General features: G+C 43.3%; 3 protein-coding genes across 7 annotated transcripts in view; 1 reads left to right on the top strand and 2 right to left on the bottom strand.

Moving 5' to 3' along the window:
• Window positions 1-4,147, bottom strand: part of pnpla7b (patatin-like phospholipase domain containing 7b) — a 62,674-nt gene extending 58,527 nt beyond the window's left edge. For all 3 annotated transcript variants that reach the window (XM_088375008.1, XM_088375011.1, XM_088375009.1), the window contains exons 1-2: window positions 3,884-4,147; window positions 3,242-3,329 (exon numbers count right to left, since the gene is read on the bottom strand). In XM_088375008.1, the coding sequence (XP_088231134.1) occupies window positions 3,242-3,329; window positions 3,884-3,922 (127 nt within the window). In that variant the 5' untranslated portion in view covers window positions 3,923-4,147. The remainder of the gene's footprint in view (window positions 1-3,241; window positions 3,330-3,883) is intronic.
• A 508-nt stretch (window positions 4,148-4,655) lies between these two features.
• Window positions 4,656-6,028, top strand: mrpl41 (mitochondrial ribosomal protein L41). 2 transcript variants are annotated; one of them, XM_088376573.1, is made up of 2 exons: window positions 4,656-4,813; window positions 5,420-6,028. In XM_088376573.1, exon 2 carries the CDS (start codon window positions 5,452-5,454, stop codon window positions 5,857-5,859), a length of 408 nt encoding a protein of 135 aa, XP_088232699.1. In that variant the 5' UTR covers window positions 4,656-4,813; window positions 5,420-5,451; the 3' UTR covers window positions 5,860-6,028. The 2 variants fall into 2 exon arrangements, with proteins under 2 accessions (XP_088232699.1, XP_088232702.1); XM_088376576.1 differs by having other exon boundaries at window positions 4,802-4,892.
• A 344-nt stretch (window positions 6,029-6,372) lies between these two features.
• Window positions 6,373-21,561, bottom strand: part of dph7 (diphthamide biosynthesis 7) — a 32,461-nt gene continuing 17,272 nt past the window's right edge. For both annotated transcript variants that reach the window (XM_088376566.1, XM_088376567.1), the window contains exons 7-10: window positions 21,250-21,322; window positions 21,121-21,186; window positions 20,853-21,025; window positions 6,373-7,042 (exon numbers count right to left, since the gene is read on the bottom strand). In XM_088376566.1, the coding sequence (XP_088232692.1) occupies window positions 6,660-7,042; window positions 20,853-21,025; window positions 21,121-21,186; window positions 21,250-21,322 (695 nt within the window). In that variant the 3' untranslated portion in view covers window positions 6,373-6,659. The remainder of the gene's footprint in view (window positions 7,043-20,852; window positions 21,026-21,120; window positions 21,187-21,249; window positions 21,323-21,561) is intronic.

Raw genomic sequence — 21,561 nt, 5'->3', positions numbered from 1 at the left:
CTAACATCCCCGGTCCTAATATTTGTGCTATACTCATGCACTCCACATCCAAACACCAATTATCACCATCTTCAACAACTCAATGTCTTGTTTTGCATTCATAGTCTTGCATTCAGAAAGAGATACAATTCACATCAGACAATTCTGAAAACTTAAAGTGGGATTATGCATTTTTTTTCCTCACAATTTAAAACAGTTCCCATGTGTTATAATATTGAGGTGGCGTGATTAGGAACTACATTAGGGCCCTGAACTCGCTACCCCCCTTCTGCGTAGCGTGCGGCACTGTTGCGCTATTTTCGGGAATGTCTGCTGTACGCGCACTTGCTCCTTTTTTTTTTCCTGCTCCTCTTATTTATTTATTTATTTATTTATTGTTGTGTTATTTATTCATTATTTATTCAGCACGCTTTTGTTATACTTGTTTACTTGTTTGTCTGTTGTGAGCCATGTCTTGTCACCGTGGGATAGGGGGGAACTAAATTTCGGTTTCTTTGTGTGTCTTTGGCATGTGGAGAAATTGACAATAAAGCTGACTTTGACTTTGACTACACTCGTATTGTATTTTTACTGGTGGCTGCAACACACAAAAAAAATGTTTAACTCAAGCATGTATGAGTTATCAAAGCTAACACTGCTTTGTTTTGACACTCCAACTCTGCTTAATTTTCAATTCTAAGTTCTCCCGTGTGGTCCTGTTGGCTGGACTACATCCATCCCTTGAAAACGGCAGCTTCACCAATCAGAACTACCAAGTAGCCCCACTGGTATGCCAAAATGCAGCCCAAAAAAATTACCGTATTGGCCCGAATATAAGACGATGGTTTTTTGCATTTGAAATAAGTGGGGGTTGTCTTACATTCGGGGTCTAGACATTATACCCATTCACTTGTGTGCAGCGGTAAGTTAAAAGTTCCTGGTATCGACTGAGTATGTTGCTGTGATCATGTGCGTCTTTGACACATTTCATTGTTACTACTGTCCACTGTTGTGCCGTTTTTCTGATTGTGGTTTGTTGTGTGTACGCGCTGTTTGACAGCTCTGGCGCGCTCCTTTAAGTTTGCCTCGCATCGTACGAGTAGCCGTTACGCAGCGGCACGGCGACTAACGGTCGGCAGCAAATGTATTTTGTTGTCTCGATGACTTATGTTTGGTGTGTTGCCAAGAGTATTTCATTTATGGTTATTTAGTATAGCGGAACAGTTACGCGCAGTGAGTTATGTAAGTGTGTGCTGTCTACTAGTGTTGTGTAACGTCAGAAGTTGAGCGTTGACTTACGCGCTGTATTTCTGTATGTTGCAGAACCCCCCCCACACACACACACACCACACACACACACACCACACACACCCTTCACACGCTTCATACAATAATCACACACACAAGAATCACATTCACACACCCAAAGACTCACCCATGTACACTACACACACCTGCTCTCAAATCCTTACGACCAAATGTGTGCTTATACCCTTTTGCCAGTTTGCCTGTATGCCGCGATGAGCCACAGTGCCTGTTACTTTTTTGCCAATAATTCAGTAAAGCAATCAAAACTGAACCACGTCTTCCCTCCTGTGTTCTGACCGACACCTGGGGGCGAAAAGAGCATAACCATCCAAGCCAACCCCCTATACAGTCCTCAGGCTCCCCAACAATAGCGGTAGCAGTTTACATTATTTTATTGCAATGTTTTTCCTTATTCAGATTTGTTTCAAGACTACAGTCACAGTTAGACTTTACTTTGATGGTTAATGCAGTTATTGCAATGTTGTTGTTTTATCACAGGAGATTGGTTTATTAACATTTCAAAAACCAGAAGCCATTCATTTACAAATGCACTTTAGTTTACATATTTAAATGTTCGGATATTACGATGTGATAGACAGTTTTTGCATGATTTGAATGAGGCAAAATAACATGCTTTTCCTCTCGAATATATTGTCATAATCATTTGTTTCAGATGTAATCATTTTCTGGATAAAAATTAAATTTGGTGTTCAAAAAGTATTTTTTCAAACTTGAGTCTTGAAAAGAGGGGGTCGTCTTATAATCAGGGTCGTCTTATATTTGGGCCAATACGGTACTTAGAAGAGTTGGCAGTCACTCCCCAGTCACAAATATTTCAAAAGTCTATTTTCCATTAAACGTCCCATTTTAAGGGTATGGATCACATTGTACAATTTTACAATATAATTTACAATTTCTTTTTCATGGCATCATCATAATAAATGTTTGTGACATACGTATACGTTGTTCAAAATAGAGGATCACATCCTTCTGTTTTTACAAAACCTTGCAGGGAGCTTTGGGGAGATGTCTTATCAAATACAGCTCATAGGCTCTGCACAAACCTAATGATCAAGAGCTGAGCTGTTTTTGAGTCCTGAATCAGAATTTTACATTCAAAGTAAACAAAATGTAAAGGCAGTATGGCCAAATCTTTTTTCATAGTAGCAATCCAAGACATTTTCACAACTTCCACGACTTGCCGGAAAGTGAACAAAAGACAAAGTAATGTCGCAGGGGTCACCAACGTGGTCCCTGCACTCACCAGGGAGCCCGTGAGGACCACATGAGTGAAGATGAATATCAATACTAACTATAAAAACATACTGTTACGTCAAGTCAAATTTATTTGTAAAGCCCTTAATCAAAAAGGAGTTTCAAAAGGTTTTCATAAATCCACGGTTGACAAATAGTAAAGAATATCCCTGCTCTTAACCTCGCCGGTGGTTAAAAGTATTTTGAGCAAATTACTTTTTTCGAACATACTGTGTATGAAATAGTAGTCATTCGCACTAATGCGGAGCCAAAAAGTAGCTTTCGCTTTCAAAACGTTTGGTGACCCCTGCACTACAGCTACTACTCTCTAAAAGAAACACAACAGTCAGGCCAAAATCTGAACCACTTGCAATACTGTACAGTACAGCGTTGCAAAATCTTTTATCCATACAAAGTAGCCATGGATTCTTTCCCTATGTTATTTTGGGCAGTTGTCAACCACTGAAATTTACAAAAAGGCCTGCATTGTTAATTATCCATTCCACCACATTTTTGTGTTACAAAGCGACAGTAAATGTTTGCTGTTGTTTTTCATCGCGTCAAAACTCCCGACTCATCACAGATGACAATGATAATATTTCTCCACTATGCTCTACATTGGTAAATTAATGCTAATGTATTCAAATGTTGAAGTTTTGAATTGACATTGACTCAAAGATGAAGGTGGCAGTATACTGACTTGACAGCCTGTATCTTCTGTAGAGAAGGAAAACGACACCTCCCACAAGGGAAACAATTGTCACAGCTCCAATGAGAATAGCTGTCCACTAGAAGAAAACACATTCAAATACTTCTTTAATATAACAATTACAACGTGTGTATACTATACTATAATCATAACTGAGCATGTTTACCCCTGCGCCAAATTGATAGGCTATTTGATAGACCAGGGGTTTTCAACTGGTTTTGTCCAAGGGACCACCATTATAACCAATAAGCAACTCGGGGGCCACTGCTTTGGTGGAATATTATTTCATTTTGCAGTAAAGGAGGATAGACCGATACAGGCTATTTATTTGAATCTGTATTTTGGAACTCTCAGCAACATTTGACATAATTTGGATGGGTAAATGATTCACAAAATTAGCTGGAGAATAAATCAAGTCTAAATAAAAAATCTATTTTATTTTTAAAAATGTGACAATTGTTTTCCACTTCCAATTTCGTGGAACACTTGCAATACCGCCAGGGACCACAAGAGAGCAGCGGACCACCAGTTGACAGTCACTGTGATAGACTGACAGTAGCACACAACTATAAAAATTCCAGAGACACAAGAACAAAACTTCATTGAACTAAAACACACTCTATGGGTGTTTACCAAGTTGGCCTCCATCCTTTCTTCTATAATCTGTTGCATCTTGGCCTTGAGCTCACTTCCAAAAGGAGCTGGGATCTGAAACAAATGGCATGTTAGCAATGTCAGTGCAATTGAAGTTCTAATTATAGGACTGCTGTATCTGCACAAATTAGGTATCAAAAGTTGCTTCTCTGTCCAACTCGGTTCAAACCCGAGTATATCCAGTACAGGCACAGATAGCAACTCCCACCCATTGTGAACTCTTTGCGGCAATCAAATACAATTGGCATATCCTGCCATACCTACCAAACTAAGAGAGAGAGAGAGAGAGAGAGAGAGAGAGAGAGAGAGAGAGAGAGAGAGAGAGAGAGAGAGAGAGAGAGAGAGAGAAACTTTGATTGTTTAGTTCATTGTTGTATGTGTGTGTGTGGTGTGCGCACGCGCATATATATATATATATATATATATATATATATATATATATATATATATATATATATATATATATATATATATATATATATATATACACACACACACACAGACACACACACACACACACACGCACACACACACACACACACGCACGCACGCACATTTAAGACGTTACTTTTTCCCAATGAAATCACTGAAATGTTTATGTTACACTCATTAACTTCTTCAAAGTAGAATTGAAATACTTAAAATAAAGGAAATATACTTTTATTTGTGTTGAAATACAACACATGAACATTAGGTTTCGTATTGTACTCCAAATTATATAAATTGCATTATTCTGAAGGTGACCGTATCGGAAACTCTACTCCTTTTAGTTTAGATTTGGTTCGGTCACAAATGCTTCTACACCAGTATCTTGCACTTTAATTGGTGAACACCGTTGTCCTTCGGCCAATCGCTAAAGGTTTTGTTTGACTGCCGTTCACATTATTTTCAACGGAACGTGTGTTCAAGGTGAGAGGAGTCAGTTACGGTATACCTTGACTAAAGTACTGACAGTGTTATGATAAAATATTTAGACACTCTGTGTAATGTAAGTGTAATTCATGATGAGAGTAATTTAACCAATGCGACTCATTGCACTACACGAGTGTGCTTAGCAAGCTAGCCAGCTAAAGACAGCAGCAGTTTCAATAAGAAGGCAAACATTTGATGTTTTTCCCGTCTGCATCGGTTTTAGAGTGAGATGAGTGTTAATTCCCATGTTAAAGACTTGGCCATGAGAATACTTTTACTGAATTATGTTACCATTTGTAGTCACTAGATGTGCGCGTTCTATATTATTTTACGATAATTCCATTTATTCTATTCTAATTATTCTATTCCACTCGTTGCCATTCATACTACAAAATAATACATGGCTCCGTGACTTTATAAACGTTCACACTGAGTTAGACAATTTGTGAGGAACCAGAGATGGCATTATTTAGTTTTCATAAATTTTTTGTTTGGTGGTGTGTGTATGATTTTTCCTAAGTAAAAATGGTGCATTGACTCAAAGGTTTGGGAAACAGTGCCTGTACCTCAAACTCTTGACATTGATTTCTACAATTTTTGCAGGTTTTCAATTCCTGATATACTGTTGTGGAACAATGGGTGTATTGTCCACACTGATAAGGGGCCTTACAAGAGGAGCAGACAGAATGTCGGAATTCACCAGCAAGCGGGGTTCAAGGACTCACAATAAAGGCAGAGGTTCAAGACCAACTGGAGTAAGGCTCTCCAGCAGAAAGTTTCTGTCAATAAAGGCCATGATTCCCGAATTTGTGGTACCCAGTCTGGACGGCTTTAAACTCAAACCGTATGTTTCATACCGCTGTCCAAAAGGAACCGAGACCCCAGTGACTGCTGAGAGCTTGTTTGCCGAAATAGTGGCTCCTAAGATCAGGAAAGACTTTAACGAAGGGATTTATGACAAAGCCCACCTGGAGAAATACGGCTTTGAACCTACACAGGATGGGAAGTTGTTTAAATTGTATCCCAAGAACTATGTGCGTTAAAAGAGACTCAATATCTGTGACAGATCTATTTGCAAGAGAAGACTTCTGATGACAATTGGTGACATTGGATGCAGACCCTTCGCAGTGACACCATGTTGCAAGTTGGACTTAATACTTTGTATCTGTCATTTCTCTTCTAGTCAAGTACAATAAAGCCAAACTTAATGTATTCTGGTTCAATCAGTTCTAGATGTCGTAAGCCTACAGCATTTAATTTTCATTTACTAATCTCCATCATTGTGGACCTCTGTTCATGAATGACATCTTGATTCAACAAGCTAGTAATCCGATGCATTTGAAAACAATAATAGAAACTGGTAAATTTGCTGTCATCCCATCCTTAAATGTAGTGTTTGCACGAGTAACTTACAGGCTATGGCGTTTTGATTTTTATCAGGTACATCATTTGCATTTAGTTTCCTTTGAAACATCATGTACCAGAAACTAAGCATTTCCTACAGCTGAAATTAAAACGGCATAAACAGGCCACTGGAAGCAATTAAAGTCAAATGCTTTTGCCTTTTCAGACTTACTATAGGAATTTTATTCCTATTTTTTATTTCAAATTCAATCTGGTAGAACAAAATAATGGGGCAAAATGTAAAGGTGATGTGTATTGATTTGTTTTGCTACACTATTTTCGAGCATATCACAACAGTGCTCCATTGTTGATTGGGCTAGCGCTTGCGAAAAAGCCAATCAACAGAAACACAAGTGGTCCATGGTACTGCAGAACTGTACATTATTCAACACGCGCACACACACACACACACACGACATTGATCCGTTTCTACGTGTGCTTAAACTGGTGCCCAGTCCCATCGCCACAAGTGAAGCATATGATCATAAAAAGAGCAACTTGCAAGGAGAAATGACAATGAAGAGGCATCATCATCAGGTGTGACATTGTCGCCTGCATTGGAGCTGGCAGACGGCGACGCAATTCTCTCTGGGATGTATTGACCACAATCATCTTCGAGGGAAGTGTCAAAGCTGGCAGTGGGAGACTCATACTGGATCCGCAGGTGTCCGCCACTGTCTGTGAGGCATTCCTTTGGTTCTGTAGCTGGAGGGGAGAGAGGAGCAGGTTCCTCCAGAGACAGTCGAGACCAGTCCGCTCCATATGCCAGAGAGTTGTGAAGGATGTAGGATGCCACAACTGGACAAGTCTCTTTGTTGGACTCTGAGGGGGAAAATAAGGTCGCAAAGGGTTTTCAGAAAATGTCAACACTTTTCAACGTACCTGGCGTCTGGTTTTCATTTTTTCCATCACTAAAATGGTTAACTGGTTATATTTCATAGGAAACAATTCTCAACATAACCAAACAAATCTGACTTGTGCAATGGCTCATCTGTACAGTATTTGTCACTAGAATTTGAGTACTAGTAGCATTCAGGCTTTAGTTATCAAATATTTTTTTTACCATTTTGATTTGATTATTACCGTATTTTTCGCACCATAAGGTGCACTGGATTATAAAGCGCACCCTCATTGAATTTTTTAGTTTAGAAATTATTTCATATATGTATAGGATGCACCGGATTAAAAGGTGCATAAAATAGAAGCTCTCCTGTAACAAACTGAGGTTGACTAGGGTTGCGGTATACATCCACTAGCCAATAACCAATTAGCCCTCTGTAAACAATCGCGTTTTTCAAACTATCTCCTACAAAATTATTGGAACTGACTTAAGTTCGATCTAACACAAGTACATTGGTACTGCTTACTTATGTTTCCCTTCCATATCGATCCGTAAATTTACTCGAAACATTAACGGAGCAGCCTATTTTGAAATGAAATATCCTCGTGCGTATAGCAGCTATCATTATAGCATTAGCCACCTGCAAACTCCCATGAGCCTCAGCTCGCAGACTCCCATGAGCCTCAGCAAAGTGTCGTGGCAGCCCCCTGTAAACAATCACGTTTCTCAAACTCTCTCCCATAAAAGTGATCGGAACCGACAAAAGACTGATTTAACACATTGGTGCTGCTTATTTATGATTCCGTTGGATATTGATCCGTAAACGTACTCGAAAACATTAACGGAACAGCCTATTTTGAAATGAAATAGCCTCGCGGGTACAACAGCTATTCAGTGACGCCCCCTGACCACGGTTGCCGTAATGCTGGGAAGCGATGCGACCTTGTAATTTACTAGTCGTACTAAAACGTACTGAAACATTTTGGCAGAGCGCTGTGTACAACCAGTATGGATCAACAAATTCATTAATGGATACATATATAAGGCGCTCTGCATTATAAGGCGCACTGTGGGGTTTTAAGTAAATTTTTAAGTACGTTTTTAAAAGCACCCAATAGTGTGGAAAACACAGTACATAAAATTATCAGTTTTCAATCAAATGTATCACATTTTTCCATATTTACTTTTGAGAGCTTGAAAAAAAGAGGATTTAGAGGCTCTAAACTAGGTGGGAAAAAGCTGACTTTGAAAAACGGCCAACTTTTTTTTTTGCCCCGAGGCATTTCTGGGCTACTCCATTCAACGCAGACATTTATAAATTCTTTGTACACTTTCTAATTCCATAGTAAACTACTTTATAATTCCATAGTAAACCATTTCACAGTCTATATCACCTTCCTTTGGTGGTAAGTTAACTCTGCAATAATGTGTTTGGCATGTTTTGTTTTGTTTTCCTGATTGTTTTAGTTTTCCTGATGCATCCCACTCACCCATATTCCCCTGTGTCAATGACAGCAATTGGATTTACTGTATTCCCTCAACTGGTAACATGTTTTGAATTTACCATTGCGCATTAGAACAGTTACCCCGGCATTGTGAGCTGCAAAGTTCTGCAAAGTGTTTGAAGACTAGATATCATGTTAAGATATGTAACAATTGGAAAAGTAATTTGTGTTAAACTGCAAAAATGCTACGACACCAGCATGTCCACGACCATCGTGAGGAAAAAGTGGTTCATGCATGGATGGACGACAAGACCTTGTCCGACCCAATTCTCATTGGTTGAGCAATCGCTGATGTCAGTTTGGCGGGACAAAAATGACTTTCGATTAAACCATTATTATGGGTAAGTGAGGGACATAAACAGTGTAAAATTGATAAAGAATTAAAACAATACTATAATTAAATGAATCAGTTATAATCAATAATAGTCAACTAAATAAATTACATTTTTCTTAATAAATATAACACAGGAAATCATGTGCCACCCGTTTTTTACTCCACAATTTTCTGCAACTGAAAGTGTATTCACTGGCGCCGGTGGTCTACGCCAGAGGTCCCCAACCCTCGGTCCATGGACCGGTCCGCACAAGAAAGAAAAAATAATTGCATTATTTCCGGAAATTTGCTTTTAATTTAACTTTTATTTTGAAAAACGACTGGATTCTCTCCTACATCTCGGGCACGTGAACGCAAGATTGTCACCCACAACCTAGCAAAATGAATAAAAAACAAACGTCTTTGAAATGTTTCTTTGTGAAGGGGAAAAGGCCCAGTGGTGAGACAGAACAAGAGCCGATGACTCCCAAGAAAGTGAAACCCGCATTCAACAGACTATACCAGGAGTCCTATTTAAAATTCGGCTTTATTGGCGGTGACGCTCACGCACCGAGCCCACTTTGCATAATATGCGGCGGGCATTTCTCCAATGATGCAATGAAGCCCTCAAAGATGTTTCGCCTCTTGGAGTCTAAGCACCCTGAACTAAAAGACAAGTCCTCGGAGTATTTTGAAAGAAAAAGACGTCAACACGAAGAACAGAAGGAATTACTGAGGGGCACCACATCAGCAAATGCGAGTGCACTGAGAGCATCATACTTAGTGGCTAATCGTATTGCTAAGGCTAAGAAGCCATTCACCATTGGTGAAGAATTGATCCTGCCCGCCACTAAAGACATTTGCTGTGAACTTCTAGGAGAGGCTGCAGTTAAAAAGATATCACAGGTGCCTTTGTCGGCTAGCACCGTGACTTACTACATCACCGTGATACGCACTCCAGGTTGACGAGTCTATAGATGTTGACAACAAGGCAATATTACTTGTTTATGTGCGATATCTTTATCAGGAGGATGTGCACGAGGATATGTTATGTGCACTATCGTTGCCAACCAAGACCACAGCCACAGAACTATTCAAGTCGATCGATGGTTAAATATCAGGAAAACTGAAATGGTCCTTTTGTGTCGGCATATGCACAGACGGAGCTGCTGCGATGACCGGACGGCTGTCTGGATTAATTGTTCGGATTAAGGAGGTTGCACCTGAGTGTGAATCTACACATTGTGTCATTCGCAGGGAACTGCTGGCTAGCCGAAAAATGCCACTGGAATTTAACACTGTATTGAGTGATGTCGTTAAAGTTATTAACCTCATCAAAGCACACGCCCTTAACTCGCGCCTGTTTGAACAACTTTGTGAGGAGATGGACGCAGACCACCGACACCTTCTCTTACACACAGAAGTAAGATGGTTATCCCGAGCAAAATCGCTGGCCAGAGTGTTTGAATTACGAGAGCCGCTGCAGAGATTTCTCGCTACGAAAAAGTCACCACTGGCAGCACATTTCAGTGACAAGGAATGGGTCGCAAAACTAGCTTACTTGTGCGACATATACAACCTGCTCGATGAATTTAATCTGTCACTTCAGGGGAAAATTACAACTGTCTTCAAATTGGCTGATAAAGTAGCTGCATTTAAAGCCAAACTGGATTTGTGGGTACGGCGCGTGAACAGAGGCATATTGGACATGTTTCAAACATTTGTGGGGATTGGGGGTGAGACTGAGCCTGAGCCTTCATTCTCCCAGCTGGTGCACGAGCACCTGTCTTTGCTTATAAAAGAGTTCGAGAGGTACTTTCCAACCACAAAAGACTCACAAAATGGCAAGAAATGGATCCGTGACCCTTTTGTCAGAAGACCAGGTGAATCCAGCATGTCTATGCAAGATCAACTGCTGGAGATCGCAAATGACGGCGGATTTAAAATTACGTTCGAGAGAACAACTCTGCCGATGTTCTGGATGAAAGTCATGGCAGAGTACCCTGAGATCGCCACAACAGCACTGAAAACCCTTCTGCCATTTCCGACATCCTATCAGTGTGAAGTGGGGTTTCCTGCAGAGACAGCAACCAAAACAAAACTACGGAGTAGACTGGAGATAAGCAACACACTTCGTGTGTCATTATCTCCCATTACACCAAGATGGGACTGTCTCATTGCAGAAAAACAAGCTCAGGGCTACCATTGAGTCGTCGTTACAGTGAGTTAAAATTTTCATTCGCTATATATTTGTTTTTGTGTTCAAAGAGTGTTAGGGGCACAGTGGATATTACTTGCACGGTGTTACGACGCTGCAAGTTAAGTTGCATTGAAGTTGTTTTTGTGCCAGTTTGCATCATTTTACTTCATTGTATTTATTCGCCACACCATTTACCGTAATCTCCGGACTATCAACCGCGACTTTTTTCCAAAATTTTGAACCCTGCGGCTTATATAAGATTTTTTTCGTGATTTTTGTGATGACTTGATCACTTTTATACACTCGTAAAAAGGCTGTAGACCACTGTTGTGCGGTATCTTGAACAAAAAAACAACAACAAAAATACTGTTTTGAAACACTACTATGACTGCTGCTTATTCTGGCTGTCTTGCTTGTGACTATTATGAGCTTTAGTAGGAATGCACGCTAGGTGACCTGCGTCAAAGGGCTCTAAACCAGGGTTGTCAAACTCATTTCTTTCGCGGGCCGCATTGTAGTTATGGCTTCTTTCGGAGGGCCATTATGACTGTCAACCCAAATAAATGTATGAGCACCTCATATTATATACAGTAAAAGCTACAAAACAAACTGACAAATAACTTGTTTTCAAATCGTCCATCCATCAATCCATCCATCTTCTTCCGCTTATCCGGGGGCAGCAGCTTTAGGAGGGACTCCCAGACTTCCCTCTCCCCAGCCACTTCATCCAGCTCATCCCGGGGGATCCCAAGGCGTTCCCAGGCCAGCTGAGAGACATAGTCTCTCCAGCGCGTCCTGGGTCGTCCCCGGGGTCTCCTACCGGTGGGACATGCCCGGAACACCTCCCCAGGGAGGCGTCCAGGAGGCATCCTGATAAGATGCCCGAGCCACCTCATCTGGCTCCTCTCAACGTGGAGGAGTAGCGACTCTACTCCGAGTCTCTCCCGGATGACCGAGCTTCTCACCCTATCTCTAAGGGAGAGCCCGGACATCCTGCGGAGAAAACTCATTTCGGCCGCTTGTATCCGAGATCTCGTTCTTTCGGTCACGACCCATAGCTCGTGACCATAGGTGAGGGTAGGAGCGTAAATCGACCGGTAAATTGAGAGCTTTGCCTTTTGGCTCAGCTCTCTCTTCACCACAACGGACCGGTACAGGGTCTGCATTACTGCCGACGCTGCACCGATCCGCCTGTCGATCTCACGCTCCATCCTCCCCTCACTCGTGAACAAGACTCCAAGATACTTGAACTCCTCCACTTGGGGCAGGATCTCATCCCCGATCCGGAGAGGGCATTACACCCTTTTCCGATCGAGGACCATGGACTCGGATTTGGAGGTGCTGACCCTCATCCCGACCGCTTCACACTCGGCTGCGAATCGTTCCAGCGAGAGCTGGAGATCACGGCCTGAAGAAGCCAACAGCACCACGTCATCTGCAAAAAGCAGAGACGCGATGCTGAGGTCCCCAAACCGGACCCCCTCAACGCCTCGGCTGCGCCTAGAAATTCTGTCCATAAAAATTATGAACAGAATCGGTGACAAAGGGCAACCCTCACTGGGAACGAATCCGTCTTACTGCCGGAAATGCGGACCAGACTCTGGCATCGGTGATACAGGGACCGAACCGCCCTTATCAGTTGGCTCGGCACCCCGTACTCCCGAAGCACCCTCCACAGAACCTCCCGAGGGACACGGTCGAACGCCTTCTCCAAGTCCACAAAACACATGTGGACTGGTTGGGCGAACTCCCATGCACCCTCGAGGATCCTGCCGAGGGTGTAGAGCTGGTCCACTGTTCCACGGCCAGGACGAAAGCCACACTGCTCCTCCTGAATCCGAGGTTCGACCTCCCGACGGACCCTCCTCTCCAGCACCCCTGAATAGACCTTACCAGGGAGGCTGAGGAGTGTGATTCCCCTGTAATGTTCCCGGTCCCCCTTCTTAAAGAGGGGAACCACCACCCCAGTCTGCCAATCCAGAGGCACTGTCCCCGATGTCCACGCAACGTTGTAGAGGCGTGTCAGCCATGACAGCCCCACAACATCCAGAGCCTTTAAGAACTCCGGGCGGATCTCATCCACCCCGGGGCCTTGCCACCGAGGAGTTTTTTGACTACCTCAGTGACTTCGACCCCAGAGATTGGAGAATCCGCCTCAGAGTCTCCAGGCCCTGCTTCCTCAATGGAAGGCGTGTAGGTGGAATTGAGGAGGTCTTCGAAGTACTCTCCCCACCGACTCACGACGTCCCGAGTCGAGGTCAGCAGCACGCCATCCCCACTGTAAACAGTGTTGACGTTGCACTGCTTCCCCCTCCTGAGACGCCGGATGGTGGACCAGAATTTCCTCGAAGCCGTCCGAAAGTCATTCTCCATGGCCTCACCGAACTCCTCCCACACCCGGGTTTTTGCCTCAGCAACCGCCGAAGCCGCGTTCCGCTTGGCCATCCGGTACCTGTCAGCTGCCTCCGGAGTCCCGCAGGCCAAAACGGCCCGATAGGACTCCTTCTTCAGCTTGACGGCATCCCTGTCCACCAGCGGGTTCGGGGATTGCCGCCACGACAGGCACCAACGACCTTAGGGCCACAGCTCCGGTCGGCCGCCTCAACAATGGAGGCGCGGAACATGGTCCACTCAGACTCAATGTCCCCCGCCTCCCCCGGGACGTGGGAAAAGCCCTGCCGGAGGTGGGAGTTGAAGCTCTTCCTGACAGGAGATTCTGCCAGACGTTCCCAGCAGACCCTCACAGAGCGTTTGGGTCTGCCAGGTCGGACCGGCATCTTCCCCCACCATCGGAGCCAACCCACCACCAGGTGGTGATCAGTTGACAGCTCCGCCCCTCTCTTCACCCGAGTGTCCAAAACATGCGGCCGCAAATCCGATGACAAGACTACAAAGTCGATCATCGAACTGCGGCCTAGGGTGTCCTGGTGCCAAGTGCACACATGGACACCCTTATGCTTGAACATGGTGTTCATTATTGAAAATCCGTGTCGAGCACAGAAGTCCAACAATAGAACACCGCTCGGGTTCAGATCAGGGGGGCCGTTCCTCCCAATCACGCCCTTCCAGGTCTCACTGTCATTGGAAGGAGCGCTCTCCAGCACTTCCTCCAGGGACCCCAAGAAGGGTGGGTACTCTGAGCTGCTGTTTGGTGCATAGACACAAACAACAGTCAGGACCCGTCCCCCCACCCGAAGGCGGAGGGAGGCTACCCTCTCGTTCACCGGGGTGAACCCCAATGTGCAGGCGCCCAGCCGGGGGGCAATAAGTATACCCACACCTGCTCGACGCCTCTCACCGTGGGCAACTCCAGAGTGGAAGAGAGTCCAGCCCCTCTCGAGAGGGCTTGTACCGGACCCCAAACTGTGTGTGGAGGCTAGTCCGACTATATCTAGTCGGAATCTTTCTGCCTCGCACACCAGCTCGGGCTCCTTTCCAGCCAGAGAGGTGACATTCCATGTCCCAAGAGCCAGTTTCTGCAGCCGGGGATCAGACCGCCAAGGTCCCTGCCTTTGGCTGCCGCCCAGCTCACATTGCACCCGACCCCTTCGGCCCCTCCCACAGGTGGTGAGCCCATGGGAAGGGGGACCCACGTTTCCATTTCGGGCTATGCCCGGCCGGGCCCCATGGGCGAAGGCCCGGCCACCAGACGCTCGCCTTCGAGCCCCGCCTCCAGGCCTGGCTCCAGAGGGAGGCCCCGGTGACCCGCGTCCGGGCGAGGGAAAACAAAGTTCATTTATGTTGTTCATCATAAGGGGCTTGGGTGAGCCGTGCTTTGTCTGACCCCTCACCTAGGACCCGTTTGCCATGGGTGACCCTACCAGGGGCATGAAGCCCCCGACAACATGGCTCCTAGGATCATAGGGGCACGCAAACCCCTCCACCACGATAAGGTGACGACTCGCGGAGGGGTTTTCAAATCGGACGAGTAAAAACTGGTCAAATGTTTTTAAAAAAAGATATTATTAAAAGTAAAGACAATATGCAATTCTAGTAATGACACACGAATTTGATGCACAATTTGTCTTTGCGGGCCACATAGAATGATGTGGCGGGCTGTATCTGGCCCCCGGGCCTTGAGGTTGACACCTGTGCTTAAACCCTTTCTCTTAGTCTGCCATGAGACTCAGAGATTACACAAAGCAGTGGCGCTGTTTGGACCATCTGCATTGTATTAAAACCCAATCAATCAGCATTTAAATTCAATTCTTCTGACATTTTGCTCACCAAAAACAAGTTGTAATGAATGTGGCTTAAATGGCGGCGCGGTGTATTTATGGATTTTTACGGCCTCCAGGGGGCGCTCTAGCAGGAAGCAAGAGCGAGACAGACAAAGAAGAGATAATGCGCCGAAGAAGACGTGCTAGTTTGTGTTTTGAACATTTCGCGCATCACGCAGAACGCGATCAAGACAGACATTACTGAAAGGAAGCTTTTATACACAAACCGTCATTATGGGGGACAAAAGAAATGCATATGATGCCGCTTTTAAGCTAAAGGCAGTCGATGTTGATGACATTGTGTTGCGGCACCCTTTTCTTTATTTCGTGGTCCCGTCTACTCTGGAGCTATACGTGTCGCTCGCTAGTTTAATGTAATTTAGCGCTTCGTGCATGAATAAGATTAGCATTAACAGACCCTCATCACACTCGAAGAAATGCATAAAAGCGACGACGAAAGAGAGACTGAGGAAGTGTGAGGCGAAGGATATCTAACGCTATTCCAATCGGACACTGAGGAAGACTTCGATGGTTTCAGTGCACAGGAGGAAGATGAAAACGATGAAGCTCTTTATTTTATTTATACTAGTATGTTTTTTTAATCAGCCCTGTTAGTGCTGTGCTACCGTGTTGCTGCTGTGTTACCGCCGCGTCTCAGTGACTTTTACCGGTATGTTTTATTTAATCAAACCCTATTAGTGCTGTGTTACTTCCGTGTTGCTGCGATAATACTGCCGCGTCACAGACAGTGTTTGGAAAGAAATGTTAAGGTATGTTATTAAAACTTTAAAAAAGCTTTCTGTGTCCAGTCTTTCTTTGTTAACAACTCTTGTGCACACTTCCGTGTTGCTGCGGTACTACTGCTGCGTCACAGGCAATGTTTAGAAAGACATGTTAAAGTATGTTATTCAAACTTTAAAAAGGCTTTCTGTGTACTGTCTTTCTTTGTAAAAAACTCGTGTGCCGGTGCGGCTTATGTAAAAAAAAAAAAACCTAAAATATCCCCGAATTTTAGCTGTTGCGACTTATAGTCCGGTGCGGCTTATAGTACGGACATTACGGTATATATTTTTTATAAATGTATTATTTGTATAAATGTATTATTTATTTATATAAACGTATTATTTATTTATTTATATGAAGGCTGGTCGGCGAAAATATTTCTGACACGTGACCAGTCCGTGGCGCAAAAAAGGTTGGGGACCACTGGCCTACGCGACATCTGGATGGCAGTCATGATTAAAATTTTGACTCGAGCATTCTGCGAGCCATGTTACACCCTGACGAGCCTGTCAGGACTCAGATGTACAACCAGCCAACCGACCCTTGTGCGTCGTCGCGCCGGTGGAATGTGTTACTCGCACAGAGCGGTGGAGCCAAATCCCTCTTTTCAGTTTGCCTGATAGAGCTCCATCAACCACATTTCAGTTTGGTCAAATTTAGCGTTTTATTGCGGACCAGACAGGTACAGAGAATGGAATGCACTGTAGCAGATTTAATTCATCTAGAGATATCAGACGTTATTTTTTTTTTTGCCCAAGCGACCAATTGGATGGTCGAAAATTTGGGCAACTAAAAGTCGAACGTTTTCTTTTGGGTTGACTTCAGCCGTAGTACCGTATTTTCCGGACTATAAGCCGCTACTTTTTCTACAAGCTTTGAACCCTGCGGCTTGTTGTCTGGTGCGGCGTATCTATATATTTTTGGTGATTTTTGTGATGTCTAATACACTTATACACTCGTTAGTAAAAAGGTTGTGGACTGCTGTTGTGCGGCACCACTTTGCTGGGTGGAGGGATATGTGACACGGTCACTGGGGAGAAGAGTGGTGTGTTGATCGCATGTCCATCCGCCAGGCATATAGTGCCGCACAACTGACACGTACAAGAGACAGAGCGAGATCAACACGAAGAAAGGAAGCCTTTATACACAAACCCTCATTATGGGGCACAAAAGAAATGCATATGATGCCGCTAATAAGTTCAAGGCAGTCAACTTGCTCTTAACGAAGGATAAAGAACTGCTGCAGGTACTGCAGAGGTTTCTTCTGGCCACTAGTGAGCAGTGAGCTATTGTTGATAACATTACCCATGTAAGTATTTTTTCATCCGGGTCATGTCTTCTCCAGAGCTTTAAGCATTGCCAACTTTACCCCTGTAAGTGGTCCCATTTTATTTATTATTAGTTGTGTGTTGCTAGTGTTCCCTGCACATTAAGTTTATTATGGTCGTCGGTGAGATTTATGCGTGTTTGTATGTTTGCAGAGCTCCTTCATCTCTGTCAAACGTTATGTTAATAAAAGGTATGCTTCCCCAAATAACCACCTCTTTCCTGACAATCCTCTTTGTGTATATTCTCTTACAAATGATAATTAAACATTAAAACACCTGCGTCATATCCCGTATTGGCCCGAATAAAAGACGATCATTGCTGCATTGAAATAAGACTGAAAAAGTAGGGGTCGTCTTAAATTCGGGGTCTAGACATTATACCCATTCACTTGTGCGCAGCGGTAAGTTAAAGGTTGCTGGTATCGACTGAGTATGTTGCTGTGATCGTGTGCGTCTTTGACACAAAGTGAGTATATACGTTTCATTGTTACTATTGTCTACTGTTGTGCCGTTTGTCTGATCGCGGTTTGTTTCATGTGTGCGCCGTTTGATTGATAGCTTTGGCGCACTCCTTTAAGTTTGCCTAGCATCGTACGAGTAGCCGTTACGCAGCCGCACGGCGACTAACGGTCGCCAGCAAATGTATTTTGTTGTCTCGATGACTTATGGTTGGTGTGTTGCCGAGAGTATTTCATTTATGGTTATTTAGTATAGCGGAACTGTTACGCGCAGTTAATTATGTAATGTGTGCCGTTGTGTTGTGTGACGTCAGAAGTTGAGCGTTGACTTATATTGACTATTTCTGTCTGTTGCAGAACCACACACACACACCCACACACGCACACACACACACACACGCGCACACACACCCTTCACACACTAATCGCACACACAAGAATCACATTTACATTCCCATAGACTCACCCATGTACACTACACACACCTGCTCTCACATCCTTACGACTAAACGTGTGCCTATACCCTTTGGCCAGTTTGCCTGTATGCCCCTATGAGCCACAGTGCCTTTTTTGCCAATAATTCAGTAAAGCAATCAAAACCAAACCACGTCTTCCCTCCTGTGTTCTGGCCGACACCCGGGGGAGAAAAGAGCATAACCATCCGAGTTATGGCTCAGGCTCCCCAACAATAGCGGTAGATGTTTGCATTATTTTATTGCAATATTTTTCCTTGTTCAGATTTGTTACAAGACTACAGTTACAGTTAGACGTCACTTTGATGGTTAATGCAGTTATTGCAATTTTGTTGTTTTATCACAGTATTTATTTACATTTCAAAAACCAGAAGTCATTCATTTACAAATGTGATTGCACTTTAGTATTTAAATATTCAGATATTAAGATGTGATAGACAGTTATTGCATGATTTGAATGAGGCAAAATAACATGCTTTTTCTCTCGAATATATTGTTATAATCATTTGTTTCAGATGTAATCATTTTCTATATAAAAATTAAATTTGGTGTTTAAAAAGTCTTTTTTCAAACTTGAGTCTTGAAAAAGAGGGGGTCGTCTTATATTCGGGCCAATACGGTAGTTTGGTGCAGTTTATATATGAACAAAACAAGATTTTCTCCTAAATTTAACTGGTGTGGCATATAATCCAGTGCGATTTATACTCCGGAAAATACGGTAGTTTTGCCAAACCACACCCAACCTTCTCCCCCGTCGCATACTCAATGGTCCGACCGGCAACAATAATTTTGAAAACCATTCTTAAATATTAGTGAGGGATTATTGTATTGTATTGTATTGTATATATATATTTTTTAATATGTCCTTGCATCTAATGCAGATTCATGTAAAGGACAGGGGTGTCCAAACTTTTTGCAAGGAGGGCCAGATTTGATAAAGTGAAGGGGCACGGGGGCCAATACTTTTTTCAGACATTTTTTAACTACAGACATTTCATGCAAATACATACTGTTATGAAACAATTTTCATTGTCCTAATTGTCTTTATTTTTAAATGACAAAATAACCAAATATAAGCCACTCAGGCAGATGTGAAGAACTTTAAAAACACAAATTTTGCCTTTCATTCATATCTGAAGAGTCAGATAACATTGAACAAACTGTATGAAATAATTTAATTTATAAGAGTTTAAAATAATTTTTGCCTCATGAACATTTTAAACAGGAGTTGTAAGTAATGCAAAGTTGTCTGTTATTTTGTCTGAATTTTGCTCGTCATTTACAATATTTTTCAGAAAGTAATAGTTTGTGTCACGTTTACAGTTTCATAACTTCAACAGTATTAACATGGCCACTTCGTAATATTTAATAATAAGTAATTTTTACTTTTGATTTACTTTTGACTCACAGCCCCAAGTGATGAATCGCTGTTGTGATGCCAGTTCAGCTTGTGGCTGCTTCACTTTATCAGCGCAGTCACTCCCCTGTTAGCTTGTCGTATGTGTTAGCATGCTTAGTCTGGTGGTGTCTCTTTAGGTTGAAATCCTTAAACAGGGCAACAGTCTCTTTATGAATTAGACAAACACAATTGCCTTGATTTTCAGTGAAGAAGTATTGTAATTCCCATTTCTCTTGAAAGCGACGGCCCTCAATGTCAACTTTCCTCGTTTTCTTTGCAGTCGCCATGGCAGAAATGAGCGGAGAGGGCTGGTGCTGCCACTTTTTGGTAATAGGAGGAATTACAGTTTCAGGTTTCATGATTTTTTTTTTTTAAATTCAGTTTGACAGTGCAGGCGGGCCATGAATAATACATTATAGGACCGAAGCTGTGGGCCGTATGAAATATGACCGGGGGCTGGATTTGGCCCGCGGGCCGGACTTTGGACATGGCTGGTATAGGGGAAGTCACGTGCAAGGGAAGCCTATAAATATGTCATCCTGACACAGAGCAAGGAGGCTCTTCCTGGTCAGGGCGATGGCCCTGACGCTGCCCGGTGTAAAGAACGCCGTTTAGACAAAGATGGATCTTTCATTCTTTTTGAGATTGGACCAAAATCTACAAAGATGAATTTCCAGAGTCTTCGAATTAGACTTGGTCCAATTTTAAGCTTCTAATTGGACTTTGTCAAATTTGAAGCTTCAAGGAAGGCAGAGGAGACAGCTGCTTCGGGCAGCAAGGGGATGACGCCAATGAAACGGCGTTGGGGGGGTAATGACATACCAGCAAATCAGTGTGACTTCTGCTGTTGCCTTTGCAAGACCAGTTCAGATAGGCGTTATCGCGAATTTACACGACATTCAGGTGTGTTCGGCCATCCGCGGGGGGGGGGGGAATAGCATACCAGCTCTTCCGAACCCCTGAAGCCGACTCACCGTACCCCAAGGGTTCGATCGAACCCAGGTTAAGAACCACTCGTTTAGTTGTATAACACTCCAGATGCGTCCCCTTAAAAATATCAAAATCAGAATTTTAAAAATATACTTGCAATGTTTTTCTTGTACCCTACTTACCCATGGCCTGTTGACAATGAAGTATGTGGAAGTCATTGTGCATGCACGCTGCCAGCAGCAGATGCTGGTGAGTCGGATGCCACTTTAGCCGCCACACCCCACCTCCTAACAAACTCTCACTGAAAGGCTCACGCATATTTCTGCCATCCCACAGCAGAACCTTCTCATCATAGCTGTGGGAGGAAAAATACAAGAGTTAAGACAAACCCATGCTAACAATAAAACGCAATGCAAACATAAGATATTTTCTATTATCTGTGAAGTTTACCTGCCAGTAGCCAGAATGTGTTCACGATGTGGATTGCTGTGAATGCTGCACACGCCCATTGAATGCCTTTGAGAGAAATTATAGACATTTTGTTTTTAGATGATCAAAATGAACAGTGATATTAATTACCTTTTACTGACGAAAGTGGGGCTGGAGGGACCACTCCTGAGATCCCAGCCTTTAAACTTAGAGTCATCTCCTCCTGCCAGAACACAAACACACACAAGCACACACCAAGACAATTGAGATGCTCCTTAATAATGGAGGCGTGAGAACAACTTCCGGGTCATTTTTGATGTCTAGAGGCGCGAGGAACATTGCAATTAAGAGATTTGAGAATAACACATTGGGGTCAATCCATACAAGGTGTGTCAAAAAGGTCAGAAGGTGGGTGGTTCAAAAGATATATTTCAAATCCAGTCTTTACATTTTCCAAGTAAT

Source organism: Syngnathus floridae, chromosome 5 (genome assembly GCF_059516105.1).
Source record: "Syngnathus floridae isolate MCC-2025c chromosome 5, RoL_Sflo_1.0, whole genome shotgun sequence".
Lineage (NCBI taxonomy): Eukaryota > Metazoa > Chordata > Actinopteri > Syngnathiformes > Syngnathidae > Syngnathus > Syngnathus floridae.
This window is presented reverse-complemented; position numbering and strand designations above follow the sequence as displayed.